At 37.8% G+C, this 14352-nt stretch overlaps 1 protein-coding gene across 13 annotated transcripts in view; it reads right to left on the minus strand.

Annotated features, from left to right (window-relative positions):
* The window catches only part of PMS1 (PMS1 homolog 1, mismatch repair system component), a 44685-nt gene that overhangs the window by 4458 nt on the left and 25875 nt on the right, over nucleotides 1–14352 (minus strand). For all 13 annotated transcript variants that reach the window (XM_021531397.3, XM_085585298.1, XM_021531399.3 and 10 more), the window contains 4 exons: nucleotides 13584–13727; nucleotides 11498–12393; nucleotides 7076–7531; nucleotides 6406–6536 (listed from right to left, as the gene is read on the minus strand). In XM_021531397.3, the coding sequence (XP_021387072.3) occupies nucleotides 6406–6536; nucleotides 7076–7531; nucleotides 11498–12393; nucleotides 13584–13727 (1627 nt within the window). The remainder of the gene's footprint in view (nucleotides 1–6405; nucleotides 6537–7075; nucleotides 7532–11497; nucleotides 12394–13583; nucleotides 13728–14352) is intronic.

A 14352-nucleotide genomic window follows, 5' to 3' on the forward strand; every position in this document is an offset into this window, starting at 1 on the left:
CTCCTTTCCTGCTAACATTCTTTAAATTGTAAAGTAGCCCTGTTGCATGCTGATTAACATGCATGCAAGCATGCAAGCCTCTGCAGGAACTCTGATACTGGTATAAGCAGATGTCTAAACCTCAGTGTACTTGTAAATTTTTGATAAAATATATATTAGGAGTTTTGAGTATTCAAACAGCAGTTCTCAAACAGTTGCCATAGTAGTTTCTCTGAAATACTTTGCAACTTCCAAGGAAAGTGTTTCCATGAACAAATAAACTAGCTTTCAAATGAGTAAAAATGTGGATTTCTCATTGTTACAAATTTCCCCTTTCTCCTTCCAAACAAAGCATTTACCATCATCTTTGGATAATTCCTTCTTGATGGCCAAGAAAAAACTTTTCCCTTCCAACTGCCACATATATTAGGTGACACTGTAACACTGTCTATCTCCCAGTCTATGGTCAAAATACCAAAATGAAATTTCAGCATGGTTTTCCACTGGTGGGTTACAAGAGCTGAGGCAGTTTCTATCACCAAGAACAATGGGATATTTACTTATTACTGCTCTTTGAGGCCTTATAAGCACATTCTTTGGACATAGTTATGTTGACTACATAAGGCAGACAATTCTACCCTAACAGCCTCCCTTGGAGCATGGCCCAAGACCCAGCATTGATACAATACCAGCTAAGGTGTGTTCTTGGTCTCAGTTCCTCTCCAGCAAGAATTCTCATCTCTCTCTAGGCCCTTCCCAAAGGCAAACAGACAGATGTGCAGTGAAGGCACATATAATAAACACATCTTAAGAAGAACTGGACAGAAAGTAATCCATCTTACTTCTTGAAGTGTTCCCTGCACGTAGGGGTCACTGTGAGCAAACAAATGCCTGGCAGGTCCCAGAACACCGAGTATTAAGTAATTTGCTTTATTAAGTAAAAGCAAACAGACTGCTCTCCCAAAGGTAGCATCACTTGAAGCCTCAGTAAGGGCAGAACATGAGGGGGTAGCAGGGCAGTGGAAGACAGACTGGAGCTCAGCGTCACAGCTTTGCAAATTACAACAACTGGCACATTCCACAAAGAAACCATTGATTTTGTCTAACTGACACACTGACAGCAAGAAGTGTTTTCTTGGCTATTTCACAACATGTTTTTCACTGTGAACTATCCAGAGAAAAATCTAGTTGAAAACTCCTTAGACTGATGAACAGTTAATGTTAAGAGAAACAGGAAGATAATACAAAGACCTTAGCCTACCAAAAACATGAAGCAGATGGGACACTTCCAAAATCTAGGATACCTGGAACAATTTTGGCTGCAGTCATATAGAATCTCTGAAGAGAGCAAAGGTAGATTTCCTTTCTGTCTTCTAGCAAGAGCACATTCAAGAGGCAGATATCCTCAAATTAAACAATAGGCAAGTAAGGCCTCCACACTCTTGCAAAAATTAACACCCATTTGTGAAAATACAGACATTTAAGGAGTTTTTCCACCAAAATGGCAGAACAAGAACAAAACTCCATGTGCAACTGAGTTATTTTCAGGAAGTAAACAGCTAATTAGACCTTTCAGAAACCTACTAAGAGTAGTATATCTAGTGCTACATGGTGCTGTGGGGTTCAGAGCAAGGCCTGTGAGAAAGAGTCCTGGTATGAAAGTAAATAAAAATCAGAACCACCCCACTAAAAGGTATTGGTCATTAAAGAACAGAGTTGTATTTCTATGAAGTCCAAGCACTGCAAGGAAGTAAGATTCAATTTCTGAGTATTAATCCCAAGATTAATGCAAGATTAAAGAATGAATAATTTTTTTTATCCTATGAATGACACTGCCCCTAATACGTCATCCAAATATGGAAAAAATAATACTTTCTAGGTGGGTTGTTTTTCAAGTAAGAAACCATAAGAATGAAAATCTTCATAAAAAGCCCCTCTGTGCCACAAGTTACCAGAAGCTAAGATTCTGAACTGCAAAGAAGAATTTTTTAAAAAGATCAGTTGAGATACAAACTTAATGCAACACAGGAATTGCTGGTTACCTTCCAGATTAAGACAGCTGCTCAGGGCTTTTTTTTAAATAAATAAGCAGCCAGATCTGCAAAACACCCCAAAACCATAAGGAAATAAGGAATCTAAATCTATGGCCCTATATTTAAATTTAAATCGTTATAGCGATGCCTAGAGAGGCTACCTGGAACAGAGGCTAGACAGAGTTAAAGGAATAAAGTAGGAATTTTTTTAAAGGTCTTCAAAGGGTACACCTTGGGCAGTACAGGAGCCTGGCTGTGGCTCTATCCAAGATGGACACACCAGGTCATGAGTGTAAGTTTTGGTTCATTTACATATTTGGGTTAATTGTCCAATTACAGCTTCAGGTTATGAATCCCATCCTCTCAGATTGCTCTCCTCAATTTGCCATTGTTTACAGTTTTTGGGCCTGAAGCTGTAATGGTGTCCTTGGTTCTCAGGCTGGAAAAGGATTGTTTTGTCTTACTAAACTGTGAAGAAAACTTGCTAACACTTTATATGAAGTTCAGAGTTACACATTAAGGCAGTACAGAATCTTGGAAAATATGAAAGCTAAAACTTAAGGCATTGATAGTTATCTAGGAAGCTGTCCTAGTGGAGTGCACAACACCAAAGGCAAGAGGTCCACTGCTCCAAGTTAGCATCTGAGTATTATGAGTAGACTTAATATATGGTAATGAGCAGCAATACTCTCGGTCCTGCTTTTCTTTGGTAGAAGAATATCTGCAGAGATTTAAACAAATAATCAGTGCAATCTACTAGACTGACAGTCCTCTTAAGAAACCACCATGGGTCAAGGAAAGCCTCTTCTATGACTAAAACTTCTGAATGTCAAATTGGAACAGCTAAATTTTCTTTGCTCTTGTTTTAGGAGGTATCTTAGAGCTAGTGATAGCATCACAGACTTATTTGCATGGATCAACAGAAAGTCTTGTTATTTTGCAAGAAGAAATTACCAGAAATATCACTTGCAAATTGAAATTCAAATAATAAGTAATCAATCAATTAATCTATCAATCAATCAACAAATTTGCTTGTGACATAAGAGGATCTCTCTGTCAGAAAAAGTAAACTTTCTACTACAGAAAATAAAACTCTTCACTCAGGATGAAAAAGGAAGCCATGCATATTAACAAGTGCTATTAAGTGTCTATTAATGAGAAATCAATCAGCAGTCAGAAAGGAATATCTATTATGACCATATCAGGGCTGAAGTCCCAGAGGAAAACACAGACTTCTGGTATGCTGCAGTGGACCCTGACAGAGAGAAAGAGCTGATAGTTCAGTTCAGCTGAGAAATAGCAAATACTAGGACTGATCCAATTAACCCAAGCAGTTATGAAAAAATTAGTTACAAAGGTCGTATGCACAGAGAATGGGATTTTGGTGTGCTCCTATGAATGCTGCTAAGGAGAAACTGTCCCGTTACCATGGGTTAATGGCACATTTCCATTCTAGGACCTCTCCACAGCAAGCTGTGACTTTATCACACAAAACAGGAAGCTCTGGCCCAAAAAATTAACAATAGATCCTGAAGAAACAGAACTTTTCTGAAGGAAATTCTAGTTCAAAACCACCAGAATGCCTCTCTTTCAGGATGTGTCTGAATTTCAAAAACCCCACAAAACCAGATACTGAATATGGACAATAAAAAAAAAGAAATGCTTCTATAAGGATTGTGAAAGATGTTTTATGAAACAAGCTGGTACTCTCAGGGTTGAGAAATCCTACAGAATATTCAGGTCTAAGTGGGACAAATCACTCCTGATATGCAGGTCTCCTTCTGTAGAGATTATAAAAGAATCTATGAATTAAATAACCTTAAACTTCATAGTGATATTCCCACAGAAGGACACAGTAGGAGTGTTAAAAATTAGTACCTGATACTCTACTCTACTAAGTATTTGTAGAAGACAGTGTAGTTCAGGGACAGGTTTAGAAAAAAGAAGAAACTGATTAAGTGGAAATCCTTGGGTCAGTTGGAAAAAAGCTGGGAGAAATTCCATTTGTTTGCTGGTATTTCTACCTTCGTTACAGTGGCATGCTCTTTTAATAAAAAAGGCTGTAACTGCTATAATGTCATCAGCATAAGCTTATAAACATGACTGACAAGACTCATTTTATTAACTGTTCAGTCAAGTACTTAATATAGAAGAGTGGGACAAAGAACTGAATTCGATTTCCATTCTTTACTGGGCTATTCCTATGGTTCACCAACCTCCACAGTGCATACAAAGCACTTTACCTGTAAACCAAACAAGAACAGCTTCTTTGAGATTTCCTTTTCTTAAATTTACGCCTTAGGAACACAGGAAGGGAAGACTACTTCCCAGTTACTGTGTCAAGTTCTTTGCTATTATAGTGTTACAATGCTGCTCTTAAACTAAGCAAGCTGTCTTAGAAGTAGCTTGCCATTAGGTTTTGGCCAAGACAGCCAATTTTGTTCACAGTAGGTAGCATGGGGCTGTTTTGGATTTGTGCAGGAAGCAGTGCTGGTAAGACAGGGATGTTTTTGTTACAGCTGAGCAGGGCTTACACAGCATCAAGGCCCTTTCTGCTCCTCACCCCACCCCACCTGTGAGGAGGCTGGGGGTGCACAAGGAGCTGGGAGGGGACACAGCTGGACAGCTGACCCCAGCTGACCCAAGGGACATTCCAGACCAGGTGGCATCGAGCTCATAATGCTGGGGGAAGGAGAAAGAAGTGGAGTGCTGTGATGATGTTTGTCCTCCCAAATCACCATTACATAGGATGAAGCCCAGCTTTTCTGGGGATAGCTGAACACCTGCCTGCCCATGGGAAGCAGTGAATTAATTCCTTGTTTCATTTCTGTAAACAACTTTTACTTCACCTGATAAATAGTCTTTATATGTCAACCCACAAGTTTTCTCACTTTTACCTTTCCAATTCTCTCCCCATCCCACTGAAGGGAGAATGAATGAGTGGCTGTATGGGGCTCAGCTGCTGGCTGTGGTTAAACCATGACACATCTGCACTACTACAAGATTGATCAACATCTCTCTGCTGTTGCTTAGAAATACACTAGAAATTAAACTCTTCACCCAGGATGAAAAATGAATTGTCTTCAAATTTTCACATTCAATTTATTAATGTCTAGTTTACATTACTTATATTTTGAGCAAACTTGGAATATCAGGAGGTAAAAAAAATAAAGTTGGTGAGCAAAACTTCTAAGCCACAATTCCTCTCTCCCATATTTGCCTAATAGACCTCCTCAGCTTTAGATCTGCTTGTCTGAATAAACCATGTAAGAGCTGCCTCTTACAGTACATGCTTTATTTCCCTAATCACTTACTCCATTATTATCATGGTTAATACCAACACCTCTTCTACTAAGGTACTGGTATTTATGTAGAGATTTAGTCAATCAGAAAGAAGTTGCCTTGGTTTTGCTGGGCATGCTTCAGTAAGGAAAACAGCTTTGGCTGTTCTTCACAAGAGCCAGCCTCGGAGTGAAGGAGTTGGTCTACATCCCCTTTTTGTACCTACCCTTAAAAGATCCCATATGTTACAGTACATCTGTCATCACTGTACATATGTGGGGATCTGTAACACATGAAGCTATAGCATTTCTAACAGCTCTTCTGGCCAATCTTTTCCCTGAGCTGTCAGCTAGGTGCTACCCCCAAGACGTTTGCTTTTCTTGGAATTCTGCTATAGAATTCGTGATCTGCAGAACCCACCCTGCGTCACCCCTGTGCTTCCAGTGCATCCCTAGAAAGAGTTCTTCAGAAGATGTAAGCTTTGAGCTCTCTTGATAAAGTAAAAAAAAAAAAAAAATCTTATATGAAATGCATTTTTTTGTGATCAACAGAGGTACTGAAAAGTATACTCCTCCAAAATATATTCAGATCAAACTCTGAGAAAAGGTGTGGTGATCCTTTGACCATATCTTTGCTGGCCCCTTTGGGTTCTGGGTTACAATTTTAATAGAAAAGTATAACATTAACAAGGATCCAGCTTCTTACTGGACCTCCTCAACTGCTCAGCAGTACAGGAGTAGTCAGCTAAAGCACATACTTGCGGAAGGTGCCCTGGTCTCAGGAATTCCTATCAGTTTATTCTAAATTATATCAAAATGGCATTAAGGATACGAGCATTTAGCATTTTGAGGAAAAAAAAAAAAGGAGTGAGGAAATTCTTTGAAATACTAATAAAGTTTTCTGTTCAGTCATCAGTTTCCATTACTCAGTGTTCTGTGTGGAAGAAATTCTATCCCAAGAAATAAAATCTTAATGTTAAGGAAAGCAGAATGCTAGTGCTTTAAAAGACAAGGTGATGCAGAATAACATGATCCACATTAACAATAATTTAAATCATTAAATCATAGGAAACAAGCTCCAATGCAACTAATAGATTTTACAACCATCATACCTTCTATCACTTTTATCTGGAATCCATTTGCTACAAGCCTTGGATCTGACAAATAACCTGATCCATGGAAACTCTGGTAATTCTTCTGCATTTTATAAAGAGCAGCCATATACTGAGCTCCACCAATAAGACTGGAAAAAAAAAATCCCCAAAGTGTTAAAAACCAACATCCCTCATGTGAAAATTACAAGTGTGCAAAAACCACAGAAAAAGGCAGCAAGTGATGAGGAGTCATCAAGAATTTATAAAGTATTTTGGAAAAGCAATTGTTTAAAGAATCAAAATGAGAACTATTCACTTATCTTAGTGAGGGACCAAGCTTAGGCATACAGTAACAATAATTCTATCAGCAATTTCTTAATTCCTGGGGGAAAGTCAGCTACAGTGAAATTGTGAAAATGTGAAGCATTTAATTTTCTTCTGGGGGAGGAAATTTGTATTTGCTGCACTACTAATGAAACTGGTCAAAAATCATACTTATTTCAACTAGAGTAAGACCAAGTGTGCTCAGTACTTCAAGACCAAAGTGTAAAACCCAAAACTCTGTTATAATAGATGAGTGCACAAATAAGCACAGCATTAGGAAACAGGGCCTTGCCAGAGTTTACTGTAAATAATTATCAACTGATGTTTCAAGTAATATACACATTTTTGCTCCATAGTACTATACCTGTCTGTTAACACAATTGGAGTGTCCAGTTTCTCTACAGGAAGCTTATGGTTCACCAATAATCTCTTACATAGCAGGGCCTCTTCCAATCTATATGGATTCAGCAACTTGACATTTTTTTCAGTAGCAAGTATCCAGACATCAGGAAAACTCTGACGACGGATCAGGAAAAGCTCGTGTTCATCTGAAACATTTCTCTCTGGCCTCTGAAGGTGACGTCTACAGGAACTCAGAGCAAAAGGCACTGTCACAATTTTCACAGGCTGTTCCAGTTTCCCCTTCTTTTCAATCTGGTTATGAAATATCTTGTCAAGCTTCTGCTGGTCAGATGCAGAACTCTTTAACTTGCGTTTGTGTTTTTCTGCCTCCTTTGCTGGTCGGTGCATTGGCTGTGCATTGGCTTTCTTGACCTCTCTGTTGTACCGTTCCTGGTCCTTAGTGGCTTTTATTTCGTAACTTGAAGGAAAAAACAAACCAGTAGCATCATCAGATAAAAAGCTCCAGACTCCAACCCCTAATACACTAAAGCAGAAGGAAAGGTAACCATTTCAAGAGCCAAGAATTACATCCATGGTCCATTCAAGTACCCACATCAACATGCTGCCCACTGCGACGGAGGTGGTGACGGTGCCTCTATTACATCACATCTTGAACAAAAGCTGGAAATTTTCCTTCATCAAGGAAGCCAGCAAAACCTCAATTACTGTAACAGGGAGGAACTATTACTGTATGGAATAGACTGCATCATATAAAGATCTACAGCAAGACTCTTTTCACCTCAGTTCCTTATTTAATTTGCAATCAAATGCAGAGTTTTGGAAGGAGTTTTTTTGTCACCAGCACATTCAGCTCAATTCACAAAGTAATTTAAGCTTCTAGAGCGCTACAGCCTTCCAGGGGAGGCCATGGGGCTGGCAGGACTTTGGAGCTTGAATAATTTCCCAAGCCCCAGGTCTCAGTTAATAAAAGCATATTTGATTACAAATGGCCTAAAATTAACCATATGAAGTGTAAGAATACAGGATATGTACGACTATCACAGAAATCTGTAAGTAATAATCAATCTTACAGATTTTTCAAAAACAGTCAATAAAAAACTACTCCTAAATGCTGTCTAAATAGTTAAAACATTACTACGTACTAAACCTCTACAACATGAATGGATTCTTAATGAGTTTATAAATGTCAGTGAGATAACTAAACTTTTATAGGTCCCAGGTTTATGTTTGTCTATTGCATCTGAATTTTACTTTTGTGAAAGCAAAGGTTGTCATTTGCTGAACTCCCTCTTTTTGCCCTTATTTGATATTCTGAATTCTAGAAGGTAATTCAAACCAGTCTAATCTTCAATTAAAACAAAGCAAAAAAAAAAGTAGTACTATCATATGTTAGTATTGGAAATAAGTATTTTAGCTGGTCATATTTATTTATTGCTACTTGCTGAAACAGTTTGATTCAATTATGTGTATGCACGCTGGAAAATTAAGGTCAACAAAAGGGTCACCATTTGCAATTAATTATGATGTGCTAGCATTCACATATGGTACCAATATTTAGTTAACTAAAAAAGTCAGCTTAAATAGTTTCTTGCAATAAATCACGTCCTAGAAAATATGGAGCAAACATTAAGATAAAAAACATCTGCTCCTTTTAAAATGAATGGATGAAATCACTTGAACAATTCTTGTTTTTAATCCCAAATTCATTTACAGCTTTGACCAGATCAATAAATACTTTGTATTGAATAGACCTAACTGTAATGCAGGAAAATATTTAAGTGGAGAACTGAGCCTTCAGTGATCACTGATAATACAAAATGCACCTCCAAACAAAGTCCAACTTGCCTGTAAGTTTAGGCTACCACCAGAAAAATTCTAGTCTTACAAACTTTGATTGTGAGCATCTTCCAAATTCATACACATCAATATCAGTGATTTGCCCAGAACCAAAGAAAAACTGCAGATTTACAAACTATGAGGGAACACCTTTGCCCTTCTGAAAATCCTCCCACAGAGGAACACATAATCAACAAGTGCTACAAGAACAGCATTTCTCTGCTTTGTGAATTAAGACTGCAAATTCAGGATCTTTTTCTGATGCTACAAAACCTAAAGCCAAGAAAATTTGCAAAACTGGATGTAAGCAAAAAGTGGAATGAAGTCTAGTTTCAAAGGCAGCTGTGGTTTAAGTAAAAAAATGGACCAATGATATATTCTTTCCCCCTTGCAACATAAACTCAAACAAAATAACAAGCATACTAAAAAAACCCTTTTAATACATGTCTCTCCGTCCTTATAAGACAAATAATCTGAATTTGAGTATTTGTTGCAAACTCTGACAGCAAAGACCATGCTACCTGAAAAAATGTTTCTCCCAAGGTACAAATTTACTCATGAAGAATTACTGCAGAGTGCTGACAAGGTGATTTGTTAGTCCCATGACAATGTGTGTAACTTTGAACCTTTCCTACACCTTCAGGGTAACTACCCCTGCCACTGTTATGGCACTTGGAGGGATTTTTCCCACTCCTACCTGAGCCTGATACGCAGGAAACACGAAGGCCAGAAACACATGCAAGCTGTATTAAGTAAGAACTGAGTGACTGCAAGGAATGAAATCCTTTGCAAAGCAGGGGGGATATGTGATGCTGCCAGCATGAACATGCACGGAGCTTTCCTCCTCTATTATAACCTAAAGACCATAACATTTGACATTCCGGTTGTGTAATAAATGCTGGCTTGTTTTGAAAAGGCCATCCTGTGTCACTACGAGACATCTGGTGCTTGCACTTCTCCCAAAAGGGATTTAAATTAATTTAGACCTGATGGAGGGGCCACGAGAGAAACAGAGATGCTGAAACCATGCACACCCGTTGCACAAGGCAGGAGTTTATCACAGAAGGATGAAGGAGTGGAGCCCAGGAAATGTGGGGTTGTGCCAGCAAGGAGGCATGAAGTAGTGCGGTGGCACTTGGCTGCCCTGATGTATTTGCATTTGTTGTTACCTCTAGGTGGCCCAATTTATCCAGAGTACCTGGAGGCAAGACTTATGTTCTCTGCCACAAGTCCTTCTGGATTGCTGCTCTGCAGGAAAAGTTGTCTGTGCATCTCTTCCTATTGGCTATTCTCTGACAAGTTTAATGTCATAAATGTGGAAAAGTAAACCAAAGCTAGTATCTATAGATACAACTAGTGGCGAATTCTTCATTTCCTTCAACAGCCATGGGATTCAATTCTACTTATAAGGAAAATATATATACACTGTGTATAATATATTGCATTCAATACTACATATAAGGAAAACTGGATTACCAGAGAGGTCTCCTTCCTGAACTAATGCAAAGTTAATCTGTAGGCACACTCTTTAACATAACAGTTGTACCAGGAAAGCAACCATGAAATCTCAAAAGCTAAAGCAGAGCAAATTAAAATTTTCTGAAACAGCTGGCAGAACCTTTTGTTTCATTTCATTAAAAGCATGAATATAATTGGAGTAGATTTCTACTATTACATTAATATTTCTGATTATGCAGAGATGGACAAAACACTTTCTCATATGTATGGGTTTGTGACCATGGCATGTTGCTTGCGTAATAAACTTTCATTTGGGTAAACCAGAAGCTAGGTGAAAAGGTTTCAATTAACTCTGATGCAGCTAACATTCAGAACATTAAAATATTTCCTTTTCTTGCAGATGTATTTCAAAAACTCAGTGACAATTCAGTTTAGAACAATACAGAATTTAGCTTTTCAGACTGTAATCCAGGATGAGATTTGGTCTTGTTTGAAACAGATTAAAATTTAGACTGTACTATAGTCTCCGAACCAGCAATGGAATAGCTGGTTAGGGGAAAAAATAACTCCCTGTGTCATTTGCCTAGGTTTTGCAAATACAATTCTGAGGTAGCCTAGGTTAGGATACAAATAAAATTTACAGGAATGGAATTTACCCAGTGTTCAAGTACCTAAAGTTCCTAAAAAACAATTCTCATTTTATAGTAATAAATTTGAAAAACCTCTGAAGAACTCTACAGTGCCTCATCCATCACCATGCTGGTTTTCAAGGACAGTGCCCCGGGAGTGATACTGTAAAGGCTGCCCTTAGAAGTTTGTAGGATTCAAACAGTTTCTTGCCTGTCATCTTAAGTAACTGTTCAGCAGAACTGTCCCCAACTACTGCTGTCCCTAATCCAACTGCTGCACAGCACAGTGGCAAAAGGAGTCATTCCAATCTGCAGTGCACAAATGCACACAGCAAAACACAACAACTCTGATGTGAAACAATACCGATTCTAATTTTGAGAAGAAAAAATTCATTATCTATTTTTTCGTAAATAACTGGAACATTACAGTTTTTATAATTCATTACAAGTGACTCTTTGGTAGCTTCCAGATTCAGAAGCAAGACACAGCCTGAACTTACTTCTGTTTTTCCTCTTCATTCAAATTCTTCCACTGCTCTTCAATTGTCAGCAGGATGTCATTCATGCTGGTCTTTGGATTATCATCTATCAATTTTGGACGACACTCATGTGTGAAAAATTCAAATGCAGACTTTGGTTTCTTTATTATTTTGCTGTTAATTAAGTCATAAGCTGTCACATGTCCAAATTTTTCACTTATTACATTTTTTTTCTTTATGCTTTGATTTGAGCTTTGTGGATCACTGCTTTTTTCACCAGTGTATTCATTTTGCTTATTAGTTGTCCCTCCAACTTCAGGAATCAAGATCTTAACAGGTTCCAGCTTGTCTCCCAGAATGTCTTTAAATGCACTTCCCATACTCCAACTATCAGCAGAGATTTCAGGTAAATCCTTAGGGACTAAGATTTCCTCATTTTTATCTATTTTGTCAGTATTATCAGAACTCAAAAGGTGCTCACTGGCTTTTTTAGATTCAGGGTCCACAGGAACACTATTACTTTGAATATCAGCCATATTCTGTCCATTCTTTTCTTCCTCACACAATAAATTTGAGGAACTGTCTGAAAAGGTATCACTCTTAGAAACCTCTCTTTTGTCCAAGCAACTGTATACATTATCACCACTAAATGTCTGATGATTTAAGCAGATCTCTGTGTTTTTTCCTGCTTGACAGTTTTGCACATCACTGCTGAGTGAAAGGAATGAAGTATGAGCATGTAGCTCATCATTTCCAGATGGTCCCATTTCATTAACAGCCACATCTGTTTGGTCTGTTCTATGAACAAACATGTCTTCTGAGGTAACATCTGTTTTATTACTTTCACCAGGGACTGCAGCAGGTAGTGGCCCATACAGTGATTTCAACACATTTTCAACTGCAAGTAAGACAGATTCCTGGAAAAAAAAAAAAAAAAAGAAAATACACACACACAAGTGCACCTGAAAATGTAACTGTCAAATACCAAGCATATAGAACAATATGCAAAGTGCTCATATTTGGAATAATTTTTACACAAATCTCGGCAGATCACTGCATTTCAGTCGTTCACACATTCCAACAGATTCTGAATTGGCCACTTTCAGCTTCAAATATTTTGTGACATGTATTCTGCTTCACTAGTTTACTCTGATATCACAAAGCCAATGAAATACTTTCTTTGTAACAGGGTTATGACTTACTGAACCAGTATCATGTGAAGTTATTTCTACCTAATATGGAGTTAGAAGTTTACAGCCGAAACAGATGCACCAGCACCTGAATGTGCTTGTGTAGGTACTTTTATGGTGCATGTTTCCAATTCAACTTTGCACCAAGTGATGGAAACAAGCCAGATAAAAACCCAAACCCATAAGAAATAGAAATAAATTCAAAAAAAAGAGAGAAAATAAATTCCAACCTTTTTTCTAATGCCAAAGGAAAACTAGATCAAATGTAAAAATGCTGTATTAATTTTCATACAAAGGACCCTTAACAGGCAGGACATTTACAAGAGTACCACAGACAAATAAAAAAGGTTTTTATGCATAAGAGGATTAACATACTGGTGGGACTACCTATATTAACTTTAAATAAGCACATTAATAACCACCAATGCAATCTTTCTAATTTCTGTGGTGTTTAATTGATGTCATCAATAATATATACACATAATGACAAAATAGTGCTTTGATGAGAAAAATCAACTCCTCTCCTGCCCACCCTCACCTTAGTGGTGGTGTTTAAATAGTGATTACTTGCTTTAAATATGAAGTTAAGCATGAGATGTATACAGGCCCACATACCATAATTCCATTTAGCTTCTCTCACTGTAAAGCCATCTGAAACCAAAGTGATACATGTGTATATCTGACAGCATTAAAATCTTTTAAATGAACTGGGAAACTCATTTTGAAGAATCCCCCAGTTAGCCTGTTCAGTACTTTCTGATCAAAACAGTGCTCTGACAAAGGCAAGCTGTCATGTAACTAAAAAAAACCCCAAAAACCCACTGACAGTGTTTATGTTTGAACATTCTGGTAGTCCTGAGGCCTTATCATGCTTACATAAAGACTGACAACTCAGAAACAGAGCAAACCTTAATTACCTTATAATGCAGCAAAACTTGTGTTTTATCAGGTGTTATATTCACATCCACAGCAGAGGCAGGTACAGTAATACTCAAAAAGAAAACAGGATATAAGCGAGTACATTCCTTTTGTGTCACCTGACTGTAGTACTGTCGAATTAACTAGAGATTGATTTAATAAAGAGACATCAGTAAAGGCAATAAAATAGACAAAAATGCACAGAAACAAAATGTGAGATTATAAAAGCATAATTGGTTTGCTGGTTTTGTTAGTTTTTCAAGTTAAAGAGATGCTTAAAAGGTCCTCATATTCATGTATGCCAGAATAATCACCAAAAGAGCAGATCCTGCTTGTTTCCATGCCTTCATAGCATGGAGGTAAAAGTGATATATAGACTATTTTCCACAGAGAACACTGTATTTATACTTTCTAAGCTGAATCCCACCTTGAATCCAGATTTCCCTGCTCTCATTAAGGAACCATCTCTGTCAGGGGATTCAAACTAAGCTTTGAACTCCCAGAAGAGCCAGGCATGTCAAATAATGCATGGAGATGGATGACCCTTATTCAGCATTTAACATACCAACATAAGTTCAAGGTTTACATATACGTAGTTTTGCCTGCCAATTGAAAACTATTGTTGTGTCCACTTTAAAACCTGCTGGAGCTCTTTGGCATGAGCATGATTTTCTTTACTGGTGATGACAAGGATTAGGACAGCAAGGCTGCTGCAAGTGAAGTGCTGCAAGGTTCAGTAGTGAGAGAAACCCAAGAGTATCAAATTCT

The sequence above is a fragment of the Lonchura striata genome, chromosome 7 (genome assembly GCF_050655825.1).
Source record: "Lonchura striata isolate lonStrDom1 chromosome 7, ASM5065582v1, whole genome shotgun sequence".
In the NCBI taxonomy this organism is placed as follows: Eukaryota; Metazoa; Chordata; class Aves; order Passeriformes; family Estrildidae; genus Lonchura; species Lonchura striata.